A 20,386-nucleotide genomic window follows, 5' to 3' on the forward strand; every position below is an offset into this window, starting at 1 on the left:
CATGTGTTCAATAAATAGTTTTCAAATGGATAACGTTCGATAATAGTTTTTAGGATAACGTTGCTACCTAGCTGTAGAAGAGAGAATAATGCCCTCCAAATAAGTCCACATCCTAAACCTAGGAACTTGTGAATATGTTAAGGCACCTGGTAAAGGGGAAGTAAGGTTGCAAATGCAATTAAGGTTAATCAGTTGATATGAATATAGGGAGATTATTCTGGATGATGTGGGTGGACCAAATGTAATTATTAGTCTAGAAAAGTCAGTCGGAGAGATTTAAAGATGCTGTATAGCTAACTTTGAAAATGGAAGAAGGCCCACAAGCTCAAGAGTGTGAGCAGCCTCTAGAAGCTGGAAAAGGAAGGAAGCAAATTCCTCCCTAGAGCCACCAAAAAGAAATACAAGTGTTCTGACACCTTAAGTTGAGCCTGGTGAAACCCATTTCAATGTGGAGAAAGGGGAACCCTTTTGCACAATTGGTAGGAATGCAAATTGGTGCAGCCACCGTGGCAAGCAGTATGGAGATACTTCAAAAAATTAAAAATGGATCTGCCTTTCAACTTAGCTATCCCACTTCTGGAAATACATCTGAAGGAATCCAAAACACTAATTGGAAAGAACATAAGCACCCCTATGTTCACTGCGGCATTATTTACAAACACCAAGATATGAAAGAAGCCCCTAAGTGTCCCTCAGTAGATGAGTGGATAAAGCAACTATGGGATATTTACACAATGGAATACTACTCTGTCATAAAAAGAAGAAAATTTTGCCATTTGTGACAGTATGGATGGACCTGGAGAACATTATGCTAAGGGAAAAAAGCCAGCCAGAGAAAAACAATTACCATATGACCTCACCATATGTGGAATCTAACCAACAAACCAAACTAACAAGGAAAACAGGGAGAGATTCACAGACAGAGAGCAGGCTGACACAAATTCACATAGTGACTGGGAATTGAACCAGAGATTCATAAATGGAGGGAAGGGCATTTAGGGGGTGGAGAGACTGAGCAAAAAGGAAAAAGGACCCATGGACATGGACTGTGGGGCAGGGGTGTAAAGGTAGTAAATGGTAATGGGGAAAAAACCCAAAACCCACTTCAGACTTCTCAGCTCTAGAATGGTATGAGTCATGGTTATGAGCCATTAAATCGGTGGCGTAGCAGCAGTAGGAAACCAGTACACTAGTCTTTGTTTTAATGGCAGGAGCACAGGCTCTGGAACCGGCTGGAGCTGCTCTCCCAGCCCTCAGAGGTGAGGGACCTTACCCCTTTTACTTTTTGGGGTAAATAAGACTAGAAATTGCTCCTTCATCACAGGTGTGGTTACGGATTTGGTAAGCTGATGTCTGTGATACATGTGACTCGGATCCTGGTCTCCAGGAAACCCTCTACTGTCTCGTGGGCTCTGCAAATGCATGGCAGACTGTAACAAAAAATATTTGTGGAAGAAGGATAAATAAATTTCATCAAATGATGTTCCATAATACACTTCATCTTTCTTCTGTTTTTAGGACACTGTGGTCCTCCCGCCCCATCATTTTCCGAATTTACTGTTGTCAGTAAAATTTGAGAATCTCTTCATGAATACATCCTTTTTTGGAGATTAGTCTTATACTTCTTCAAAATGAGAGTCCCAGTTGGCTGCAAAACCTATGTTCACCACACACGAGGCACATCTCAGCACACAGTGGTTCAGCTCACCTGCAGCTGGGCAACTCCCAGGACAATGAGCCCTCCCCGTTGCCAGCTGGGGCTGGCAGGTGAGGAGGGGCGGAAGGCAGACGAGAGGCTGTGATCAAGGTGCTTTGATGAATTACCTTCTTAGGCTGGGCTTCCACAGGGCCCCTCCACCAGGGCAAGGGAACTGGGGGAGGCCGAGGGAAGGGAGCAGAGCAGGGGCTGGTAAAGCAGTCATCTGAGCTCAGGGAGCTGCTTCCTGAGGCAAGAGAAGTGTCAGGGGCTGGTCAGCAACTGGGGTGGGCACAGCCTGCCAGGGTATACATCCAGACCACCCTTCCTCCTGATCCGGGATCAGTGCTTCTGGGGTTACATACCCAAAGCCTGTGCAAGGAAGTGGGGTTTCCCCAGAAGTGTGGGGATATGGGAGGCCCTGAGCCCTGAGAGGGCAGGCGACACAGGAAGCAAGAAAGCAAGCTGAAGCCTTCAGCAGCACCAGACCACTCTCCAGACAGCACCTGTTGGCCCACCTCTGTGCTACTCAGCTGGTGCCCCTGTTCCCTTCAGGACCTGAGTTTGCAACACCAACGGGAAGAAGGGATTGTGAAGTGAACCCATAGAACAAAGGAGGCTTTGCTGGGGAGGGAGTCACCTTCCACTAAGGCCTTATGGCCTGGGGAAGTGACTCACTGGGGCCCTGGGATGGACCCACCCATAGGGGATCAGGGGGACTGAGAGTACAGCCCAGCTGCCCAAGCACACACCTCATGGGGTGGAAGAAGGGATTATCAGTTTTCTGCCTTAGTTGGGTGAGGTGACCCCCAGTGCTGCCCCCCACTCTCCTCCCTCAGGAGTTGGTGTGTGACCAGCCTGAGGGTCTTGGAGGCAGCCCAGCTCTCAGCAGAGCCACACTGCCATCCTACCAGGGTGAGGCTGTTGGTGCCACCCAAAGGTGGCAGTGCTGGTGTCTGGCTCTCTCCCAAGGCTCTGTGACGCCAGTGCTGAGAACTTGGAGAGCTCTCGTAGCACACCCAGCTTCTCGGCAGGGCAGTTGCACAACCTCCCCCAATTATGTTCCAAACTCTGTGTGGCAACCGGGTGAGAATTCCAGGACCTTGTACGTACTCGTACAATTCTGCTTTCTTGCTGTTTGGCTGCAGGGTGAGGTGTGACTCTGTGGGCCCGGGGAAATGTGGGTGTGTTTGCATCCAAGAGGGCGTGGCCCGCGTCCGGAGTGGGAGCTGCCACCCCACCCTGCCGCAGCAGACCCTGCACCCCAAACCGCAGCTTCCTTGGGAGTCCTGGACCGGGTCCAGGACACAGAGGAGGAAGCTCTGGGGACATGGTAGACACAGGTTTTGAGGAGGAGGCCTGGCCGAGAATAGCTCCAGCCAGTGGCAGGATGGTGGCTTCCATCGTGCCAGGCATGTGGGGTCTCTGTGCCCCTGGGGGCAAGGTGGGCATCCTCAAGGGGCTTGGCTGGGCCATCCTAGCCCCAGTCCTGCTCTGCTCCTGCCCTTGAACACTTTGTCCTGGTTTGTGACATCTGTATGAGGAGGTCCTGCACCTGTTACCATTCTCGAGCCATGGTCTTGGGTCAAGGAAGCCCAGCACTGGTGACAGGCTGAGAGTCGGCTGTCAGAGCTGGCTGTCCTGTGTGATGGAAATAAAGGCAAAAGTCCAGATGCAGCTGACTCCGGTACTTACTCATGGCTGCATTTCCCCCGGGCTTGTGCCTGCCTGTGTCCTTGGGTCTCTTGTTAGATTTTTGGAGAAGCCAGGTTCACTGCAGAGATGCCAACAGTGAGGCCTCAGAGGCTGTCAGCCCACGTGCAAGTCAAGGAATTTTGGGGTGATCCGTGTGTGGTGCTGTGATGAACTTGAAACATACGATGTGGACATTTCTTTCCCAGTAATTTTCTAGAGCCTCAAGGAGAGGATCCTTGCAGATAAACAAATGTCTGCTCTGAGCCTCGTGGGCTCTCGCCACCTGCACACCTGGCACGTGTTGCTGCCGATCTCCAGCACTCCCAGGGCAGTTGGGAAGACAAGCGTCTCTGCAGTGAACAGGGAGCCTTTTGGCGATGGGTGTCCAAAGCCTCCATGGCTACATAGGTCAAAATCCTGTGACCCTAAAATTACACCCATTCTGTATAAGGAAGGCATCCTTTCACTGAGAGTAGGAGGGTAGACGAGAAACAGAGCCTTTCCCTGTGGATAAGCAGCAACTGACAGGCAGTGATGCCTGGATACACATCTGCAGGAGGGGCCCCTGACTCCAGGGGAGCCCCCACTCAGCCTGCAGCTCTAAGGTTTGGAGAGCTCACCATAGGTTAGGCAGGTGCCTTGTCTGCCCAGCTCTGGGGCTCAGGAAATGAGAGCTGCCATCTAGTGTCCCAGACAAGATCAGCTGGGGACGAGGGGTGGGAGTGCAGCCCAAAGGCCACGTGTGCTCTCCCTTCTGCTGGAAGCCCATGCAGAAATGCACCTGAACTTTCAGAGATGGGAGGGCAGGGACCGAAGCAGGGGTCCCTGGTCAGCCCTTCTTTCTGACCCTCAGCCCTCACTAGGGTTGTGGTCCACTGAGAACTCTGTGGTTGCTTTAGAAAACTCTGAAGCTCCTAACAGCACATCACTGCTCACCTTGCTCCTGGCAGGAAGCTGCCCTTAGCAAAAGGCCCAATACACCCCAACGCAGGAATCCAGGTTGGGGGTTCAGGAAAGAGGAAGGTAGTCTGGAAGTCTGTGCCTGCACCGCTCCCACTCCGGGAAGGGTGCATGCTAGACTCCTGCTGCTTAGAGCCCAGCCCCTCACAGCACTGGGGGGGGGGGGGGGGCTGAGCTACTCCAGGTCTTCAGTGGCCAAGCCAAGCCCCAGGTGTGAGAAATGGTGGCTCCCAAACCGTCCAAACCGCAGCACCTTCTTGTGGCTGCCTCCAGGGTCAGAACAAAGCGCTAGGTCTGCATATACAATTTATAAAATATCCTTTATTTATCCAAAGGAACACAGTCAAGTGGTAGGTTTTTAAAAACACTTTTTAAAAGATATTATTAGTTCTGCGACCTGGCTTCGAGCCCCATGTAAGCTGGAGTTGCAGAAGCCACCTGCCGCTGGCCTGCCCAGGTCCCTCCTGCACTGATGGAGGGTCAGTGGGAATCGGAGGCATTGCAACAGCCCTCTGTCCAGTTGCTTATAGTAAAAAATAATTATTTTGAGGCTTACAAAGAGCAGAATTTAACATTTATACTGCTGGCATTTTATCTAAAGATTACGTACAATATATTAATTCCAGGAAGTGTTGTATATAAAGTGTAAATGTCTTAAAGGAATTAACCCTTGGTACTTATTGTTTAGGATATTATGCATATTAGAATTTTAGCGTCACTATGGGAGCAAAGTATTTCTCTACAAATTCAGAAATTCCCCAGCTTATGTGAAGTTGTACTTCCTGATTTTACTTAGTAAAGAAATAAATTAAGAGTAACGTTCAGTAAGGTACTTTTTTTTAAAGCACTATGGTTTACTCAGAAATCTAGTTTGCTTCAAATGTTAGGGCATCCCCACCAGTTGGTAACCATGAGAAATGGTTTCTCTCTATCACACCAGAGAAATCCACAGACGTCACGCTGCAAGGAGCTGTTTTCACAAGACTTCCTTTCTAATAAACACTTTCTCCTCCTCTCAGATGTGAACCTCAGATGCCAAAATGCAGATGTGCCAACTGGAAGTGTGTTGCTAAGCAAAGGAGAAGGCTGGCAAGTTTGTCCAGCAAATTAGATTGTACAGAGGGTTGGCGTCTGCTTCGCAACCCCAGACAGGAAGTGGCTGTGCTCTCACGCTCCAGGCAAATCAAAGCCAGTGGCCTATACCCGGCATGTACAAGGGTCCTCATGGGTTAAAATGTAAGGGCTTTGAGGAAAAATACAAAAGGGCTCATTGAAGTTGGAGGCCCCTATCAATAACTTCAGACTCCTCTTGGAAACAAACGCACTGTGGGCTTGCATGGTGCTCAGGTAATCGACCCTTCTCATGCCAGGGCCTGCACGTGCCCTGGATGCTCTGACCTGGGGACCGTCACCTTCTACAGCTCTGCGGGACTCTAAAAGGGTGTTGACCTCAACCAAAAGCCAGAGAGAGGGAAAATCTCAAACACCTAAGACTGGGTTCAAAAGCACCCAGACACCTGTCTGCCTCTCCACTGGCATGTCAGGAGCTGTGAGATTTCAGAATCTGTCCTGCCCACAGGGGACAGGTCACAGCAGTGAGGAAAGCCCCAACTGCAGTAAGTAACGGCCAGCTTGGGACTTTGCCCCTCCCCCAGTGAGCACTGCTAGTCCATCCTTGATCTGAAGGGACAGAAGCAGGACTCCCACCCATAACGCCCGGGGCACAACATCCAACTCAAAATCCAATGCCGCTTCTGCACAGGACACAGCCTCAGTCTTTTGCTTTATAGCAGTTTATGGCATGAACTAGGAACGTAATGTGTGTACACAAACACAACAACTGTACATCAGCATCTTTACGATATTAAAGGAGTCCTATACAAGTCTACAGGCATCGTACGCAGTGCAGTGCCGGCTGTGCGCCCCAACCACCGAGCAGGCGTCTGCAGTTCCTCCACCTGGGAAGAGCCAGCTCAGTCCAGGCTGGCGAAGTGGGGGTGTCCATCTTTGGGCCTGTCATCTAAGAGGCAGCAGGTCTTTGAGGACCCCTCAGGGCCAGTCCTTGTTGGAATCGGGGCAAGTCCCAGGTATGCCTGTGCCCAGGTCTTACCAGCAGGCTAGTATTACAAATTTCATTAAAATTCAGTGTGCATATTAGTGTGGAAAAGTCAGAGCTGGGGACAGCTTCCTGAGGTGGCGACCCAGGGGACACTGCTGACAGGTGGGCCCCTTCACCGTGGGACCCGTTCCTGAGGTAAGGATGCCATGCGGCCCTGTGGCTGGTCCGGATGGGGAGAGACTCCTCCAGAAGCCCAGGTGTGAGGACACACAAACCAGACCGGAAGCCCCTGAGCACTGGTAGGTCAGGTGACCCACCACGTGTGGCCTGCATCCCAGGCAGCAGCAAAGGTGAGGGTGTCGGTGGTTCCACAGCCATCTGCCCCCCACACTCAAACCACCCTCCTGCCAGCAGCTCAGCTCCCTGGGGGCCTTGCTTCAGTACCTACAGCATTGTCCTCCCTCCCTTCATGTCCCCAGAGCAGGGACCAGAGCTCTCCAAGCCACACTCCATGGGCATGTGGGCCGGAGGGCCTGGCAGCTCGTCCCCCGTGTGGGTGGGCACGCTGCATATCTGACTGAGAACGGAGCACCAGATAAAGAAGTGTTGGTCCTTGTTGGCCTCTCTGGCTTGTGCAGTTACTCTGTTTTAAATACTGTAGAAAAATAAGCCATCTCTGATGCGCTCGCCACGCGTGAAGGATGAAGAGCTCTTCTGCAGTGGGCTGGGGGCCTGTGCTGACCCCACCGTGGCCAGCCCCAGGGCCTTGGACGACGCTGCGCCAGGCTGGGGAGCCCAGGGGTCCCGGGGCACTGGTGGCGGAGCTCCCACTGACGCATCTTTGGGTCACATCAACAGTCCTTCGGTAAGCATGCCCACAGCACCCCACATTCTGTGGCATGACACCTGGGGCCCTGGGGCTCCCAGGGCAGCCTCGGACCCTGCAGCCCCACCCTCGGTCTCATGAAGATGAAGCAGGTGCAGGCAGAACTCCCCAGTACTGTTTCCAGGTCCCTGGGCCACCCCCAGGGTCACGGGGCCTCAGGTGGGTACTGAGGCTGGGCCTAGTCCAGGGGCTCCTGCTTTATCCGGACAGCAGTGGGGGTGGGCTGCAGCCGTCGCTCCTCCCGGCAAAGCACATACTCGCTGAACTGGGAGGAGTCCACGCCGCCACCGCAGGATGCAGCCACACTGAAGCCCCTCTGGAACAGCCTCTCCAGGACCTGCCAGGGAAGAAACAGAGGTCAGCAAAGCCAGCTGCTAGTCTGCCAGGCGTGGCCTTGCAGGCAGGTGTGCCCTAGCCTGGGCAAGCTACCTTCTCCTATTAACATCTCAAGTCTCAGACAGACGGGTCCCTGCAGAACCACCAGCTGGGCAAACATAGGCAGAACAGAAGCACCCAGGCCCTGGGGCCACTCGAGTGACCAAACCTAAGTGGGGTCCTTATGCTGCTGCCCTTGGGGATCCACAGCCCTCACTTAGGGAGAGAGAATGCACCTTTGGACTCCTCGTCTCTTCTCCGGAGGGTAACCGGACCGTCTTTCCAGACGAAGCCGCAGGGCCCTCTCCTCACCGAGACCTGTCCCAATAATAGAGACCCTACCCATGGCCTCTGGGCAGCCACCTGCTTCCCTGAGCTTCAAGTCCCAGATGGTTTGAGGCCTGAGGGCTCATCAGCTCAAGGGAACTGGGGTGGAGAGGAGGGGACATCCTCTGTGCCTGTGTCTCTGCAGGCCTTTGTGAGGGTTTTGTGTAGTCACCGTGTCCGTCACCTGTGTCCTGCCCCAGTCTGTGGGATATGTGCACGTGGGGGGGGGAGGGGTCTTTCCCCCAAAGTCTTGTGTCTACCCCGAGCCTGAGGCGGGGGTGTGCTATTGCATCTGGAAGAGCTGGGGGAAAACAGGCCCCACTCCATGTTGGGCTTCCCAACTCAGTCCCAGCTAGGGAAAGCCAGCACGGAAACACCCAGGGCAGCTGCCTGGGTGCCGTGGCTGTGCTGGCAGGGCGAGGGCGGGATCTGGGCTACTTCCACGCCCAGCCTCTGACCTGCCGCTCCTGTTGCCTGAATAGGATCTGACTCCCAACTCAGACTCTGGGTGTCAAAGGAGGCACACTTTGTTGAAGGTACTCTGGACAATTTTTAGAGAACATCCTTTTGGAAAAAACAAAGAGTACAGATCAATTTTTTTAAGTCCATCCCCCAGGCGCCATCATTTAATTATGAGCAGGACATAAATTATGCATCCACACATTGTTGCCTTTTCTGTGAGACGGCACGGAGGGCCGCGCCACTTCAGGGACTGGCCCGCCTCCACCTCTCTGCTGCCGGAGGGCTTTGGGGAGGCAGAGGTGAGGCGGGTGCGGGGGACACAGCCCTCACCTGCACCGAGTTGAGCCGGCAGTAGCCGTTGAGGGGGAAGCGGATGACATGTGTAGGATCCTGGTTCCAGCCAGCATTGACAGAGTTGCACATGACATCCCCGGTCTCCGGGAAGACCTCCTCGATGAGGGCCTTCTCGCCGCTGAGCGCAATGCGCTCACCCAGGTCCGGTGTGACCCGCACCACCAGGCAGTCACAGGCCCTGCTGCGACGCCGCTGCTCCTGCTCCTGCTGCCAACGCTCCAGTTCGCGAACCATGGGCTGCAGCTGGTAGTAGCGGGCCTCCTCGTACAACAGGCTGAAGTCCTGCAGGAATGCAGACGGAGAGGTGGTATGTGGTGGGCTGCCCTTTCCAACTCCAGGGGCGTCTCCTCTTACCATTCTACAGAACTGTGACTCTCCACCCCACCCCAGGGCACTCTGTGAACTGGGATGGTTGTGCCCATTGTAAAGGTGGAGAAAATGAGGCTCAAGTGAGCATGGGCAAGCACACGAAGTCTAGCCTTAACCCAAGGGCGGCAGCTGGTATGCATCTGTGCTAGATGCCCGAGCTCTTTCATCTGGCCCCAAGCACTCAGGGAAAGACCAGGAGGCTAGAAGCCTGAGGCACTCTCTATGCCTGGGGACCTGCTTCCTTCTCAGCTCCCAGGGAGGAGAAGCTCACCTACCCTAAAAAAAGCGCAGCCCAGCAGGAAGGCAAAACAGACCTGCCTAGGCTGGGTTTTCGGCATCTTCATCTGCCAGCTTTGAAGCCTCTGATCATCAGTAACTGAGCTTCTCTGAGCCTGTTTTCTCTTCTATAAAATGGATGTAGACACCCAGCTCAGAGAAGGGGGTGAGGATTTTGAAAGACAACAAGATCTGCCCAGTGTCCTACCTAGCAGGCTGCCTGAGGAGGGACCCGGGGTGGGGAGCCCATCTCTCAGCAGGCAGGCAGCCCCCTCCTGGGACTGACGGGTTCACACCAACCGTCCCTCAGCACATGCTTACCCACACCTGCCGCAGCCCTGAGTAGCCAAGTACTCATGACTCATGCTACTCAGTGGGGCTCAGCTCAAGGTCAGCTGGTGAACCTGAGGACCCCTAGGGGAGAGGCAAGAAGCTCAACCCAAAGCAGGGCCTACCCTCCCGCCTGCTGGCCCAGCCTTTGGAGCCCCGAGGGAGGCCTGTCAGGGACCCATTCTGTCCCTCCATCGGGGGTCCTCGAGGCTCCTTAAGGGACACCTGCACACCGAACAACCCCACAGCTTTCCTCACAGCCCGGAACGCCTGCAGCCAACGGCCCACCCGCAATTCCATCCCCCAGCCGATTCCATCCCTGGGCTTCCACGGATCCCCTCAGTCAGAAGCCACAGGTGGAAGTACCCTTGAGGCCCCCCTGACCCCCAGCAACCCCCACCCATGACCTTTTGTGTCCTTTTCATAAACATAAGTCTAACCTACCCCTTTGCTCCCTCTTCACTTCCTGCCTCCACCCTGGTCCAAAGCCTTCAAAAACCTCTTTTGGCCTCCTGATGGCCCCACTCCCACCCTCCCCACATCCCTCTCCACAAAGTAGCTAGAGCAATCCATCTGCAAATCCGCTCGTCTTTCCCTCAGTCACCTCTACTCTCCACCATTCTACTGCACGCAGGGGAAAATGTCAAACACTCAGCCAGCTACCAAGGTCCCGACGTCAACCCGCAGCCTCCCTTCCTGCCCTCCCAGGCCACGCAGCCCCAGGTGAACACCTCCTCTCCAGGTCAGGGAGGCACCGAGCCTCGCCACACGGCCTCCTAAGGCCCTTACACCGCTCTGCCCACCGTACTCCTCCCCTCCCAGAGAAACAGCCTCCCCAGACCCTCCTCTGAAGTGTTTGCCCCTGTGGAATTCAAGTCTTTTTTGTTCAACATCTGTCTTCCCACCAGACTGTAAGTGCTATGAGAACAGGACCCTCTCCTCTGCCTCGTTTCACTGTATTTTCAGCCTGAGTTCGGTTGGTGGGACCCAAAATCACCAAGTTGAATGGAGGACAAAACAGCCCCAGGACCACTGGTCCCCTGGTGGAAGGAAGGAAGGAAGGGAGGGAGGGAGGGAGGGAGGGAGGGAGGAAGGAAGGAAGGAAGGAAGGAAGGAAGGAAGGAAGGAAGGAAGGAAGGAAGGACAATTGCTGCTGTGAGCCAGGGCAGCCCAGCCTGGACCCTCCAGGGTCCCTAAGGCCATGAAGGGACCCAGCACCGAGACAGGGCTCTCAGGAACTGGACAGGCTTGCCCCGAGAACTGAGGTCAGCTTTGTTAAAGGGTTTTTGGTTTGGATCCAGGTTCCCCCTGCAAATGTCCAACAGGGAACAGATCTAGGGACCTGTAACTCCTATAACCACAGCACCTAACCATCCTTGAACATGACAAACATGGAGCCAGGGAAGGGCGGCTGCCACTGCTCACGTTGTTGTCACGCCCTGATCAATAAGTTAAAGGTGTGAGAAAAAATTAGTTTAGAAAAACTAATTTAGCCCTTGACTTCACCACTTATATGGTTGCCATGACAACCGTGGGTCCACTTATGCAGAAGTCACAGCGTCCCCCATGTGATGCCACTGCCCAGGCAGTGCAGGGTGGCCACGGGCTTACCTTGAAGTCATCCGGGAGCAGCAGTTTGGATGTCCGCAGGAAGCTCAAGACATAGCGGAAAATCTCTCCATCCCGGTCAATGAAATAGTGCTGCTTCAGACTGTCTAGGACGATGGGCTCAGTGCCATTGAAGAGGCGGCTTATTCTGGGAGAGACAGAGGGTGGGATGTCTGATAGAAGGGGTCAGTCCACCTACCCCAGCCCCACTCCTTAGGGCTCACCCTGCTGGAGTGACGAGGGGCCTTACCTGGGTGACGCAAACTGACGGATGTCTGCGGGCACCGGAGCAGCCAGGCCACAGTCGGGCCACTGGCACAGCCAGCACCACGTGCCACACATCCCGCCTATACTCACTCACAAGCCACAGCCAGAGAGTACACCCAGCTGTACATACCCGCCTGCTGACACACATCACAGGCCTAAGAACTATAGCGGGACACAGACGCAGCCTCCTCGTCACCGCCCAGCCCTCAGCCAGGGAGACCCAGTGAGAAAACCCCCAACCATGAGGCGCTGCAGCCCACAGCCACACACCCGATGAACACACATAAACCGGCCGAGACAGTCCCGGGTCCCACACATCCACTTCACCGGCCCACAGGGGTGAGCTCAGATGGGACACACTTGAGCAACAGGCACAGGGTCCCATGGTGCCGCCCTCACAACATACAAATCACAGGCCCAGACACATCCAGGCAAAGGACACACCAGCCGCCACAAGCCAACCAGGGACATAGTGACAAACTCACAGGTAAGCCACCAACAGCCACTTACTCAGGGAGCCCTAAGGAAGATCCGAGGCAGGCAGGGGGTTCTGCACACGTGTGTGCATGCCACAGTGCACACACCTGTGTCAGCACCCATATGTCAGTACACAGAAACAGTGTAGGCACATGCGCCACAGTGCGTGAAGATGTGCACACCTGGGGGGGCGGGCCTGGGATGGAGAAAGGGCCTGGCGCCTCACCCTCAGAGGGGCAGTGGTTCTGACAGACACTCAGGAGGTCTCGGGGGGCACCTGAGGTCTGGCCCCACCCCCTCCAAGGAAGAGGCAGCAGGCCTCAGAGCCCTGGCAGCCCAGTCCATTCCAAGTCACCACACCAGAGGCTCTGCCCTGCCCTGCTGTCGTGCCAGGACACACCCCAAGGCCTGGGCTGAAGCCGAGGGGTTAGGGCCCCAAAGCCTTTCTCAGGGCCTCCCATCTACACAGTCCTCCCCTCCGGTGGCCTGGCACACTCAGCACTGGCCATGAGGGTCTGCCCGGGTGGGGAGTAGCCATGTGGTGACCTGTTCTCTCTGGGGACATGGCCCCGCCCCGCCCTAGTGGGGCTGTGTAAAAGGGTAAGGCTGCCTCATGGATGGGCATACCGTGGGTCAGAGCCTGCGCTGAGGTCTGGGGAGGCCCGAGCCTGCGGAACCAGTGCTGCAGTCACCCAGACACGACTCATCTCAGAGCTCTAACACTACCGAGCCCTCTCAACCCCCACCTCTGCCAGGCCTGGTGACAACAGAACTGGGCCACACAGCCCTACTGGGCAGCCTTGTGGGCCCCGTGGCCTGTTTCGACCCTCAAAGCCCCCAAGACCTGGCCTCAGCAGACTGAGGGCCACCCAGCACCCCTGGAGACAGCTGAGGCTGAGCACAGCTGCCAGGTGCCATGAGCAGTCACCAGTGGACAGCTGGGGTCCCATGTGGCATCAGCAGACAGAAGTAATAGCCACATCCACAGGTGCACCAGCCAGCTCTAAGCAGAAACCTCTGCGTGGAACTTCCTACCCCTTCCTGGCTGAGAAGCCAGCAACGTCCCAGCCTCATTGCATGTCCCTGCAGTGTCAGGGCTGGGAACCCCAGGACTCTGGATCCACGCTGGGGCTGACGGGGTTCTAGGCTGTTTACTGGTCCAAGACTAGAAGTGCTCAATCTGCTTTATTCGGGGACTAGTTGGTTCTAGATCTTTCCATGCTTCAGTGTCTCTTCACAGGACGCAGGCTTTTCGTGCCCTTGGGGTCTGAGGCTACTAAGAATGTGAGCAGGTTGAGGGAAGATTAGGTCAGTCTCTGCAAAGGGACACCAGATGCGCACAGGGCCTCAGGAGTCAGCTCCTGCCCCAGGCCGCCCTGAGAGAGGCCCGGGGCTTGAGTGCCAAATTTAGAAGTCCTCCAAGGTATAGGCTGGCCAGTTCTGACCACAGCTGACAAGGATCTTTTTTCTCCTTTTTTAAGCACTGGCTCCAATTTCCTCAATGTTTCAGTGGAAGGTTTTATTAGTGCTGAAGCTCCTGGACATCCCAACATGTCCCTTTGCACAGCCAGAGGGACGGGAGAGTGAAGGTACAGTGTCGGCAGCTGTACAGCCTCGGCCCCAGGGAGTGGACGCCCAGCCCCAGGTGGCTGCGTCCTGCTGTAGCTGGGCAGTGACTGGCAGCTGTTCCTGGGCCAGCCAGTGGTGGCAACTGTTCCTGGTGTTGGAGCCACCCCCACCAGCCATGGTCCTGGGGGCGTAAGGCCCTGGTCTCTCACCAATGTCCAGCGTGGGACTTCAGCACTTCTACCCAGAAACCCCCCAGGGGGACTCAGCACTTTTAACCCTCTATTTCCAAGTGACTCACAGAGTCAGACTGGGCAGAGGATTGATCTTGGTTTCCAGAATTGGTAACAAATAGTTCTTTTTCATTTTAATGATTCACTCAAGGAGGGACGAGAGAGATCAGAGGGGACTGTGCCAGCACAGCTGCGCAGCTCACTTTTCAGGCCTGGCTTGACCCTCCCCGCCCCCCCATCCCCCTGTGTGACCTACAGGTCACACCATCCCCTGGCCTCTAGGCCAAAGCTTCAGGCCAAAGCAGCAGGTCCCCTATAAGCCAGAAGCCATCCGTGCAGAACGGCAGATTCTTCTTGAGCCCCAGCCTCAGGAAAGATTGAGAACCGCCACCCCCTCTGGGCATATCCTGCAGCCCAGGGGTCACAGGGGCCTGGGCTCCCCACCAGAGGGCCCACCCCACCAGAGGGCCCACCCTACCACAGAGCAGCACCACCGGCCAGGACAAGCTGCACTGTGGGTCTGGGGGAGGACCACCCCTGCCCTCATTGCTTCCAAGAAGCAGCCTAGACACAGGAGTAGGGAGGTCATTCCTTGTAGTCCTGGGCTGCGATCATTCCAGAAGGTTAAGTGTCTGATTTCAGGAAACTCTCTCCAGAGAGGCTGTGGGCAAGGGTTTTATAAATTTCACTCATAATTATTGTCAATCAATGAAGGGGTGACCTATCTCAAATAGCCTGGGATTGCCACGGAGGGAAAAGCTGACATTAAATAAGCAGAATCCATCTCCTGTCCTAGCCAGCTCTGCAAGCTAGTGCACAGGCCAGCACTGCTGCCGCCTCCCCTCCAGCCCCCAAGACCCAAGTTCACAAGTGCCGCAGGCCTAGCCTCTGTGGGGCCAAGAATATGAAGCCTCCATTGACATCTGCTCCCCAGAATCCCCAGATTCTGACTGGACACTGCATCCATCTCAACATTCCCTCAAGTGATCACCGCAGCTGCACAGCGGGCTCCACCCCGGCCCCTGCTGCACCAAGAGCCACCTCCGCACACTAGGGACCCTTTATGGGGTCCCTGAGCAACCACACTGACGATCAGGCAGCCTGACAAAAAAGCTTCCCAGAGAGGATCCCTCGGGTGTCAGGGGGATTAATGAACTCCTCTTGCTATTTTAAAAGTATAAAAATGGGTGATGCCCACGGCGTTGGCCCCCCGCTGCTCAGCCCCCAGCAGTGGCCGCCTCACTGTGCCAGGCGCCGGGAGTGGTGGGCTCAGCAGGCAGCACGCCGCATCATCTCTGGGACAAGCTCACGGAGACCCACCCCAGCTTGGGTCAGCCCGGGTGCTGTGCCAGTGGGAGACCGGGTCTGCCCCTGGGAGGGAAATGCCCAAGACGCAAGAGCAGGAGTCCGCAGTACCTAGCACCTCCCACAGGTAGGCCCACAAGGCAGGGGGGCCAGGGAGCTCTGCAGACTGTGAGATGCCAGGTTGGGAGGGCCCTAGTCAGAGACACTACATGCTGCTAAGTGCGAGGCTTATGCTTCTCCAGAATAGTCACTGCATTCCCCACATCCACCCCAGGGAGCCTGCTGCTAGCCCTCAAGGTCCAGCGGTAGCCATCCAACCGACAAAGACAGCAAACTAGCTTCCCCTCCTCCCTCCCCGCATGCGATTTCCCAAGGGTTAGAACTGGAACACGACCCCAAGAAGCACACAGCATTGCTCACAAATGATCCCCTGAAAAGGCCAGGCCTGAGTCGCACTGGAGAGGAAGCTGAAGGTGTGTCAGATTCCCCAGCCAGCTGCTGGCTAGCTTCAGGTGGGACTGGCTCTGAATCAGCGGCTTCAGCGGGCGGGTCAGAAGCTCCATCTAGCACTACCACTGCAGCCAGGATCACAAGTCCCCGCGGCTTCCCAACTCTGGTTCCGGGGTGGGCCTCCAAAGCCCTGCGTGTTTGCTGGCAGACAGGCCCCACTGGTAGCAGGCTGCAGACGCTGCCAGTCACCGCCTCATGCCTATCACTACAAGGGGGTTGGCTCTTTCTTACCTGGAGTCGGGGTACTTGGTGAGCGTGGCCAAGCTGCTGGTGTACATGTGGCCGCCCACATCGATGTGCACGGGCGCATTGGACTTGGTGAGCTGGGCTGGCAGTGGAATCCCCTGGGCAGCCAGGGGAGACACAGGTGACCGGGTGAGAGACAACCGGGACATGCTTCCTCCCTCCTGGAGACGGAAACGAGGCAGAAACAAGTTTCTTCACCACGGAGCTGTGTACACCCTTTATTGCCAATGTGATCACAGATCTAATCAGATCACTTGTGCCTGTGCCTGATCACATATTCAGCTGACAAATTGTGGCCACCACTATAATTAAGTGTATCTGCATCATTCTCTTCAAAGTACCAGAGGGAAAAAGAAAGATGCTTATTAGCAATAAGAAATCAAGAAAAAAATTTCAAGGTGTCAGCCTCCAGGGGCATAAAACAAACTGCAAAATTCTAATTAAAGGTCGCAGGCTTATGTGTTAGATGTGAAATATCCCCTGACAAACGAATCACCAATTTGTGAATTGGGATTCAGGGGTTTTTGCAAGTTTGTCTCAGTAACGAGACACCTCTAAATTAGTGACTTCTTCAACACCTAAGGCAATGGGTTTTATACATGTAGTAAATTTCACATCAAATTAAGAGCATTTTTGCTTCAAAAAATACATAATCGTACAGCAAGTCAACAGCCATCTCTTGAATGCCGCAGCTGCGAGGAAGGGCAGCCAGCGCGGCGGTGCGCAGGCATTCATAAAGAGGGTAAAGAGGCGGCCACCGGCGCTGACCAGCCCACCCTCTGGCTCTCACCTCAGTGCCGGTGCTGCCTTGGGCGTGAAGCGAGGACCCGCTCGGCCGCTCCTTGCGGTGAGGCATCTAGGCTTCCATCGCTGCCCAGAGTATCTGTGGGAAGCACCGACAAAACAGAGGGCTTATTCCTCAGTCGTCATGGGTGCTGTGTCTCCCATAGAGACACTTAACATCATCCTTTCTGCACATGCTGTCTTAGACCCCATGCCTACTGCACAGCATCCTCGATTATACCCACCACTACCCTGTCCCTGTACCCCAAAGCATGCATTTGGGCCACAGCAAATCACACACACACACACACACACACGTTTTCTGGGCAGCTCCATGTCTGATAATTTAGCTAATGACAATACTAAAACATATGCTCACCATAATTGCCAAAAATATTTCAGAACAAATCTGATTTTCCTGGTATTTTAGGTTTAGAGCCATGTTACCAAGCGTGTCTCCTCTTGCATCAACAGAGAACCTTGGGGGCCACTCTACACAGAGGATTCCCCCTCCCTAAATGGGCTGGGGATCCCAGGACCTCTTAGACCCCCAGAATGGTCCTGTCTGCGCCTCACTCACTATCCCAGCCCCCTTGGAATCACACCCCCGAGGCATCAGAGAGCTAGCTGGAAGGGAACCCACAGCGGCTTAGCCAATGAACCCTACCTCCTGCTCCTCCCCAGTCACTCAGCCCCTTTCCTCTGCCTCACGGCCACCTGAAAATAGATCGTTCCCCAGTCTTTAGAAGCCACCCAGGGCACCCTATAGGCCCTACGCAAGAGCAGGTTTATGCAGCCCTTTCCAATCTCATGGGCAGTGGGGGGACATGCCCAGTGAACACCACCCTCCCCACTGGCTTCTGCAAGCCTAACCAAGTCTTGTCTCTCACAGGCTTAAGCCTCAAGGGAGCCTCCCTTAAGGATTGACTCTGTGCCTTGAAATTTAACATCCAATTTTGAAACACGGACCAAGGTTCAATAAGCATCAAATCATGCAAATTCAAGTAATGCTACTCTTCTAAGATTTGTTCTGTCTTCAGTGTCCTGAAAAGGCCCCTGACGGGAAACTGGGTGGGGGTGGATTAGTGACAGAGATGTTTAATTCAAACCCCCACTCGGGGCTGCTGCTTTGGACGTTCCTGAGTACCAGGTAGCTTTTTTTAAAAAGCAGGTTACTTATCTCAAGAAGTCCTGAGAAACCAAAACAGATCTCGAGAATAGGTTGTTAGGTGGTGGGAGGCTCTGCTGGGTGAGGGGTCGGGACAGCCACACTGAGGATCAACTGCTGGAAGGCATTCTGGTGGAAACTCTGTCAAAGCAAACTGCAGTGTTCCCCCGTCACCAGGGCACCACTCTGAGTGACACTTGACACCATGGACCCAGCAGCAAGCTGCTCAAACCCGCTCTCTTCCAGCCTCGTTTCCTTCGCAAGCACAACCTGACGTTCATGGCAAACCGGAAACTCACCTTTGGAAGCCCCAGGCTTTACGCCTTGACCAGAACCTCCAGTGCTCCCTGCGCCCGACGCATCCGTGCTGGACAACGACCCTCTCCCCGAGACCACTGCTGAGGCCATAAAAGTGGGTGCAGTGAGACACACAAGTTCACTCCACCAACGCCAACATCAAACCCACGCAGGACCCAGCCCCGGCATCACGGCCCACCCGAGGACCAGCCAAACAGCCTGTTGCAGGGCCCGCGGGTGGTTTCCACACTGGCTGGGTATTGACCCGCTTCTCCGAGCCGCGGCGGGAGCTCCGGGACCCGCGCCCGCCCGCCACCGCCGAGCCCCGCCCGCCGGAGCAGAGGGAAGCGAGCAGAATGCCACGCTCATTTACACACAAAATGATTTTGTGTCCCATTGTGCTCGCAGTTGTTCAGCTCTCTGGGGGTGATTAAACTGGCTGAGCTGCGGCAGCTTGAGACGATTTCACTAAATCGCTTCTTCGTGAAGTCGCTTCTTTGCTAAGCTGTTATTTTAACCATAAAAGGCAAACAGAAGGCGCCTCTCCAGCTCTCTCCAGCTCTGCACCCCGGGTGCCAGCCCGGGGCGAAACTGCCAGGGGCCTGCAGAACTGCCCAGGGGTTAGGCCGGAGGCGAGGTCCGCGGGCCACCTGGCGCGCGCCAGCCGGGCCGCGAAGCCCGCCGGCCGGTGTGAACTTCGGGGCGCCTAGAGCCGGCTGGGCCGCGGTGGGCGGCGCCGCGGGGCCGGGGTGGCCCCCGGAGCCCGAAGAGCCCGGCGGGGTTGGGAGGCGTGTGAGCTGGGGGCGAAGGCAAAGTTAAATCAAGAAGCAGACAGAGACCACAGATGGGAAGCTTGCCTAATTAAGGGCGTAAAAGCGCTTTTGTTCTCAAAGTTTATTGTTGGCGGGATTTAAAAAAATAATTGAAACTAATGCTGTTATTCGATGCAGTTAAATTCCTTCATGCACATTTGAAAGACGGAGTGAAAACTTGAAGCTTATCTTTCTGCAGTCGGGTGGGGGTCGAGGGGAGACCTAAAGGCGCTTCGGCTACGGAAGGACGGACGTTCGGGACCGTGTGTCCGGTGCGCGCGTCCAGGCAGTGAGTACCGGCGGGCAGCAGGGACCCGGAGGCCGCGACCGCGTATCCGCGCCGCCGGCCCCGGAGCCCCAAACCTCCGCGCTCCTGGGACGACCAGAAGCGCGCCGACCCCTCCCGTCCCATTTGGCACACGCAGGGTGGGCGTCAGAGGACGCACATCTGTCCCGTTAGAGACTTTTTCTCTGATTTGAGCGCCAGGCCGGATCCCGATCGTCTCCGAAGCCCCAACTGCGTGAGCCCAGTTCTGACCCCAGAAACTCGCCGTCCCTGCACTTAGGCTCCAGTGCTGGGGCCTGAACCCGCCCCCCCTCCCGCCCCACACAGCAGGAAGCGCCGAGCCCGCCCGCGTGGGGAGGGTCTGCCCCAGGCCAGGACCAGCTCACGTGGGCAATTCCCCCTCCTGCGCCAGGCCTTTGTGCTGGTTGCCCCCGCCGCCCAGCACCGGGACAAAGCAGCCGCCCGCGCCCAGGTCCGAACCCCGGCCGGGAGACTTTCTCGGTATCGCAGCCACTTTGGGGACAGGGGTGCGCGGCGCTAAGCGGTGGCCGCCTGCGCAGGGCTTACCTCTGAGCAGAAGCAGGGAATCCGGCTCGGGCACAGCCCCCGCCCCCCGCAGCCGCCGGTCTCGGGAGCCTGGTGCAGCCTCTCCGCCTGTGCTCGCTGCGCGGGTCGCTCCGGTCTCTCCTGGAGTTACTTTCTCTCTCGCCCCCAACCCTCCCCCCCACCCACCCCTCCCGCCCCGGCCCCCGCTTCGCGCGGCCCCTCGCGGCGCGGCGCGCCGGGGCCTCCCTTCCCCGCCCTCCCTTCTCCTCCCCTTCTCGCGGCCGCCGCCGCCACCGCCGCCTCCTCCTCTTCGCGCCGCTCTCCGGCTGCCCTCCTGCCGCTCCCACCTCCTCTGCTCCCTCCTCTCTCCAGCGGCCTTCCCGGATGGCTGGCGAGGAAACCTACCCCCCCGCCCGAGCCCGTGGCCCGCGCCCCGTGGCGGCCGAACCCGGACGCGAAGGGCAACGATTCGGCTCCAAATTACCCAGCGCAG

General features: G+C 56.0%; 1 protein-coding gene across 4 annotated transcripts; it reads right to left on the reverse strand.

Annotated features, from left to right (window-relative positions):
* Nucleotides 1–4,691: 4,691 nt before the first annotated feature.
* KCTD15 (potassium channel tetramerization domain containing 15) lies at nucleotides 4,692–20,050 on the reverse strand. 4 transcript variants are annotated; one of them, XM_053670559.1, is made up of 8 exons: nucleotides 19,915–20,050; nucleotides 18,252–18,350; nucleotides 17,452–17,501; nucleotides 16,792–16,884; nucleotides 15,987–16,162; nucleotides 11,401–11,545; nucleotides 8,791–9,096; nucleotides 4,692–7,633 (listed from the first exon to the last, which is right to left on the reverse strand). In XM_053670559.1, exons 4-8 carry the CDS (start codon nucleotides 16,855–16,857, stop codon nucleotides 7,475–7,477), a joined length of 852 nt encoding a protein of 283 aa, XP_053526534.1. In that variant the 5' UTR covers nucleotides 16,858–16,884; nucleotides 17,452–17,501; nucleotides 18,252–18,350; nucleotides 19,915–20,050; the 3' UTR covers nucleotides 4,692–7,474. The 4 variants fall into 4 exon arrangements, with proteins under 4 accessions (XP_053526534.1, XP_053526533.1, XP_036995043.1 ...); XM_053670558.1 differs by lacking the exon at nucleotides 17,452–17,501 and having other exon boundaries at nucleotides 18,252–18,347; XM_037139148.2 differs by lacking the exon at nucleotides 17,452–17,501.
* Between the last annotated feature and the right edge of the window lie 336 nt (nucleotides 20,051–20,386).

The sequence above is a fragment of the Artibeus jamaicensis genome, unplaced genomic scaffold (assembly GCF_021234435.1).
Source record: "Artibeus jamaicensis isolate MK-2021 breed Jamaican fruit bat unplaced genomic scaffold, CSHL_Jam_final contig_589, whole genome shotgun sequence".
Lineage (NCBI taxonomy): Eukaryota > Metazoa > Chordata > Mammalia > Chiroptera > Phyllostomidae > Artibeus > Artibeus jamaicensis.

What these genes read in the sequence shown, in the direction of transcription:
- KCTD15 (XM_053670560.1), bottom strand. Translation starts at nt 16,857, where the DNA reads ATGCCTCACCGCAAGGAGCGGCCGAGCGGGTCCTCGCTTCACGCCCAA. An exon ending in TGCTCCCGGATGACTTCAAG is followed by an intron (nt 9,097 to 11,400) that starts GTAAGCCCGTGG and finishes GCATTCCTGCAG; the next exon opens with GACTTCAGCCTGTTGTACGA. An exon ending in GCCGGCTCAACTCGGTGCAG is followed by an intron (nt 7,634 to 8,790) that starts GTGAGGGCTGTG and finishes CTTCCCTGGCAG; the next exon opens with GTCCTGGAGAGGCTGTTCCA.